Source organism: Myotis brandtii, unplaced genomic scaffold (genome assembly GCF_000412655.1).
Source record: "Myotis brandtii unplaced genomic scaffold, ASM41265v1 scaffold657, whole genome shotgun sequence".
Taxonomy (NCBI): Eukaryota; Metazoa; Chordata; class Mammalia; order Chiroptera; family Vespertilionidae; genus Myotis; species Myotis brandtii.
The window spans coordinates 3,230,908-3,236,807 of NW_005370552.1; the positions used below are offsets into that span (position 1 = coordinate 3,230,908).

The window sequence follows — 5,900 nt, forward strand, 5'->3', positions numbered from 1 at the left end:
AAGCCGGTTTCTGGGGTTTTGTTTAGCTTCTTATTTGCAACATAGTACATAGTTGCTTAGAGTTGCAGCTGAGAGGCCGGCAAGTGAGGCGGGGAACGTTGGAGTCCGCAGCAAGCAAGCCTCATGCTCACTTCAGTGCCTGGCTGCTGGCCGCCAACTTGGCTGACAGTTAATTTGGCATATACTCCTGATTAGCCAATGAAAAGGGGAGCGGTCGTACGCTTATTACCATGTTTCTCTTTTATTAGTGTAGATTAGATACAGGCTTAGAAACTATTTCAACAAATATTTAGTGGCCATCCACTACATTTCCAGTTGTCTTCAATGAGTTAATATTTGGCAACTCCATTTAAATATGCATATTGTTCTATCAACATTTTTAAAATACATTAAAAACATCACTGTTGCCCAGCTGGTGTGACTCAGTGGTTGAACGTTGACCTCTGAACCAGGAGGCCGAGGTTCGATTCCCAGTCAGGGCACATGCCTGGGTTGCAGGCTTGATCCCCAGTGTGGGGCATGCAGGAGGCAGCCGATCCATGATTCTCTCTCATCATTGATGTTTCTATCTCTCTCTCCACCACTCCCTTCCTTTCTGAAATCAACAAAAATATAGTTTTAAAAATCACTGTTATTTAAAATATCACGTGAATTCTCTGATGTTTGCACAGGATCAGAGTATTTTGCAGAGCACTGGTTATTAATCCTGGCAGCACATCACTCAACAGCATCTTTTCTTCCTGTGAGAATCACCTCCCTTCTATGAAGATATTCTCCAAATGCCATAAATACAGGAGCTTATTCAAAAGGTGAACCAAACAAGGAACAAGGAAATACTCAAGCTAAGGCAGGAACACCTATGAAACCAAGAGTTACCACAAACAAGGAAGATATCCCAGATGTCCCACTGGGTGCTATTAGTGAGAGAAGTATAACACTGAGAAGGCAGTGGGCTATTTTAAGACTAATTGTGCTGCTTGAAGTGGAGATTAATAGTAGTTCACCCATGTAGTATCTAAACTCATGCATCAATTCATCCAAGAATTGTCCACAGTGCTTAGAGCATTATGTTAGATATTGTGAGGTTAAAAATAAAAGTACTATTTGGTTTGAATCTATTTTTCTTGCCCAATCTTTCTCTCTTATATTTTAAACCCAAATTTCTGATATTCTGCTAAATATCTCTATCTTACAGTGGTTTCTCTTAAAAGCCAACCCTGAGACAAGGATTCAAGTGCAACTAGTTTACTTAAGAGAAGATTTGCAGAAAACATTGATAAGGAATTGGGAATGTGAGACAGAGGCAAAGGGCGCATTTCCTAAGCAGTTCCTACTGTGGGCAACTAGAGTTTAATCCTGCAGGGAAACACTGGGAGTCAATGTAGAAGGGTTACCTGTATCAACCACCTCCACTCCTCCAGAGAGGGAGCTAGAGTGTATTTATAGATCAATTACTCCCATCTTTACCTTAGGCCTGCTGGGAGTGGGGAAAGGCAGTAATACTCTATCACTCTGGATTCCTGCTGGAGTATCGGGTAATGAATGGTCAACTTGCTGATCCATCCTCATATTGGCTTTCTCCCTTCCCTGTTTCACAAACCCTCTACTGCTAGCCTGCTCCAATGGATCACAGTCCCAAATAAAAATCTTTTTCTTCAGGTCTGCTTTTGCAGGTAGAACCCAGACTAAGACAAGGACTGGGTACTCTATCTTCAATTTTCCCACACTGAACACAATAAGTGCCATATGTCCATACTCTGTGGCAATGTCCATATTTCTGTAAAGTGGGTGAAAAGACTGAGGAAAGTGGACAAAGCTCTTCTGAAAGAAGGAGCCGGACAATATGCACAGATCTAGAGAGGTGCAGTGAGGCAATGACTTTCCATCTCTTTCATTATGTTTTAAAGCAGCAAACCTTTTTTTGCCCCACATGAAATCTACACTAATAAAAGAGAAACATGCAAATTAACCATCACTCGGCCACTCCGCTACACCCACAAGCCACGCCCACCAGCCAACCAGGAGCGAGTATGCAAATTAACCCAACTAAGATGGCAGCCATGGAGCTGGAGTGAGCAGGAGGCTTGGGTTGCCCCCTGCCCCCGGTGATGGAGGAAGTCAAGCTTCCCACCCACCCTGGCCAGCCCTGGGCTCCACTCAAGGCTACAAAGTTTCAATTATAGAAGATAAATAAATCCCAGATAATTGCTTCCAGCTGGCCATGGCCTCCGCCGCTCAAGGGGCTGAAAAAAAGAAAAATAAAAAAAGGAGAGGCTGGGAGCTTCGGTCGCCGGGGTGTGTGGCCAGCATGAAAACGGCCATCAGCCCCTCACCCAGGCTGGCCAGGCACCCCAGCGGGACCCTCACCCTTATCCAGGACCCCCTTCAAGGCAAACCAGGTCCCCCCCCCCATGCACCAAGCCTCTATCCTATATAATAAAATGGTAATATGCAAATTGACCCTAACAGCAGAATGACTGGTCACTATGACACACACTGACCACCAGGGGGCAGACACTCAATGCAGGAGCTGACGCATGGTGGTCAGTGCGCTCCCACAGGGGAAGCTCCACTCATCCAGAAGCTGGGCTCACAGTTGGTGGGGAGCGGGCCTAAGCCAGCAGGCGGACATCCCCCAAGGGATCCCAGATTGCGAGAGGGCACAGGCCATGCTGAGGGACACCTCTCCAGTGCACAAATGTCGTGCACCAGGCCTCTAGTATTACATAAAACTCCAGAATAAAAACTGATAAAATTGGAGCTAGGAAGCAGTGGAGTTGGTCTGCCTGAGTGAAGGTGGAAATTCCAGAGTTCTCACTGCCAGGCATCACAGTGGTGGCTCCTGAGGCATCACAGAGACCTGAGGAGGGAGGCCAATTTGAAAAGCACTGCAAGAGAGAGTCATTGCCAAAGCATGAGTGTTTGGTTATCACAAGTGTATATTTTCTCAGTGGTCACTTATTTTGAGAAAGGGGGCAAAGAGATTTTCTACTGTAGTGATTCAGACAAGCACATTCATTGAGACCAGGTCACAAAGGAGACAGGCTATCCATGAGAATTTCTGATGCTACATAGTAAACATCAACTTGCCACCCTCTAAGGGGATCATCTACTTCTGGAACATTAACTGAAGAAAATGTGATCAGTGGGAATGTCTGCTAGAAGTTATGCAAAAAGCAATGTCAAAGACATCAGAAAACAGGCCTAGCAGGGATTAGCTAAAGAGTTTGTAGTAGAAAAGTGTCCGGTCTGCTTCCTAAACACCATGATGTTTCATGGTTAGGAAAATGAAAGGGTGTGGTTCATTTTTTTTTTTTTTTTGCTTTTGACCCTACTTGCTCAGGGAAAGAGCTGTTGATAAAATAGAACATGCAACATGCTCTGATCATCTATTTTTATATATAAATATTACAAAGTTAGATTTCAGAAAGTATTATTTTCGCTTGGGTGGGAATCCTGAAAGTCATAATTCCAAGCTCCTCATGACTTAGCTGATAAGACTGAGGATCAGAAAGGTATGGCCGCTCTCCAGCATCACACAGGTGGTTAGTGGCACAGTCAGCACTAAAAATCCAGGACCTCTGGGACTGCTAGAGCAAGTGCATTTTCCTGTTTGCTGCACAACCGTTCTAGAAGTGCTGGGACTCAGAGGTCCCAGTATGTCTCTCATATTCAAATCAGTTATCTACACAAATTTAGATAATTTCCCATCTCATTTCTGCCTCCTTGGCCTGCATGATTCTCCAGTTACACAAGCACTTTTAAAGAAGAAAACAAAAAAGCAAAACCACCCTTTTCAGAGGGATTCAAAATGTGAACCACGTGTCCTCTGAATAGCAAGTTAAAATATGAGGTGCAAGTTTAGCACGAGGCACAAGTGGAAAAAGTTCTTTGGGCAAGGAGTCACTAAGCCAGTTGACCAGTTTTTCTAGTTCTGGATGAACCATAGTCAAATTAGAAAAGCAATAATGTGATCCAGGGCAGCAAAATTCCATTTTACCAACAACACTGAGATTCCTTGAGGCAGCTTTTTAAAGATGACATTATAGACAGGATTATTTCCCATGTGTACAAATATGGCTGGGGAGAAAAACACACACAGAGAGATATAAGGTGATGTGTGATGTCTTCTATCCTAGAAACAAACTTTCTTGTTATTATATATCTATACTTTTGAAAGTGCATTATAAAAACAGCAAGAGGGCATAATAGAAAAAGAAATGAAACACTGCAAGTCTTTTTTATGATGTTTCACACACAAAAAGAAAAATAACTCACAAAATCGTCAGATTTCTTAAAAGATGCAGTAAATATATACATTGTTAGCATCCCCATGACTCACTAACAAGATGTTGTCTGCAGGGAGGTGGGGCAGGAGAACTGTCACCAAATTCCAGTCAATGATCTATAGTACTTGTGACTACCACATGCACAGTGTCAGCTGGCAATTTATTCTGGCTGATGTAACCTGACAGAATCTTCTTCCTTTCTGACAACCAGTCCAGTGAGGAAGGTTAACACATTTCAGCTCTAATGAACAGAAGTAAACCTAGCTGTGGAATTTGGTTCTATCTTAGTCATGCCTATGCGTTGGTTGTGTTTAAAAAGAGCCAGCAACACAGCTCATGGCAGGCACTCAGACACTGGGACAGAAAGGAGGGAGTCACAGAGAGCAGAACAGTGGTTGGCAAACTTCAATGTGCATCAGAACCCCCTGGAGGCTTGTTAAAATACAGACAACCAAGCCTCTGACCCGTGCTTCTGATTCTGTGGGACTGGGGCAGACACAATCTGAAAATTTGCATTTCTAGCAAGTTTCTAGGTGATGCTGTCGTTATTGGTCCACAGGCCACACTGAGAACAACTAGAGTAGAACAGGGTCCCTTTTCCATCTGGCAGGTGACTCAGACAAATCCACGTCCACATCTGGAGACAGCACTCTCTACTCTGTGAAAGCCAAGTAGGCAAAAAAGAATGTACCACAGAGGGAGAGAATTTATTCTGCCAGAAGAGGCCAGGAAAGACTTGTATAGTAGGTGTTTTTCAAACTAGACACAAAGTGAAAAAGGCCCAGATGATGCTGAAGATGGCTTATGGATGATTGAGTACAAATGGTCTTGAGACTGATCTGTAATATGTTTTAGCAGTGGGATGGCTACTCCTTTTATTTTATTTTTTTAAAATATATTTTATTGATTTTTTAAGAGAGGAAGGGAGAGGGATAGAGAGTCAGAAACATCGATGAGAGAGAAACATCGATTTAGCTGCCTCCTGCACACTCCCCACTGGTGATGTGCCCGCAACCAAGGTACATGCCCTTGACCAGAATCGAACCTGGGACCCTTCAGTCTGCAGGCCGACACTCTATCCACTGAGCCAAACCAGTTAGGGCTGGCTACTCCTTTTATAACTAAATTAGTGGACCGGTGCAAAAAATTCATGCACAGGGTGGGGGTGTCCCTCAGCCCAGACTACACCCTCTCCAATTGGGGAATCCTTGGGGGATGTCCGAATGCTGGTTTAGGCCCACAGGGATCAGGCCTAAACCAGCAGTCAGACATCCCTCTCGCAATCTGGGACCACTGGCTCCTAACCGCTCACCTGCCTGCCTGATCTCACCCCCAACTGTTCTCTCTTGCCAGCCTGATTGCCCCTAACCCCCTGCCGGCCTGATCTTGACCCCAAGTGTCCTCCTCTGCCAGCCTGATCGCCCCCAAACTGCCTATGCCTCGGCCCCCAACACCATGGCATTGTCTGGAAGTCGGATATCCGGAAGATGGTCGGTCCACTCGATCAAATTAGCATATTAACATTTAGTACTATAGGTAGACTAGAGACCCGGTGCACAAAAATTTGTGCACTGGGGGGGGGGGGCCCCCCGGCCCGGCCCGGGCCCCCCC

At 44.8% G+C, this 5,900-nt stretch overlaps 1 protein-coding gene across 1 annotated transcript in view; it reads right to left on the bottom strand.

Annotated features, from left to right (window-relative positions):
• The window catches only part of LOC102239660 (type-1 protein phosphatase inhibitor 4), a 7,762-nt gene extending 6,193 nt beyond the window's left edge, over positions 1-1,569 (bottom strand). The window contains exon 1 of the mRNA XM_005880890.1: positions 1,468-1,569. Coding sequence (XP_005880952.1) covers positions 1,468-1,569 — 102 coding nt within the window. The remainder of the gene's footprint in view (positions 1-1,467) is intronic.
• Positions 1,570-5,900: the final 4,331 nt, after the last annotated feature.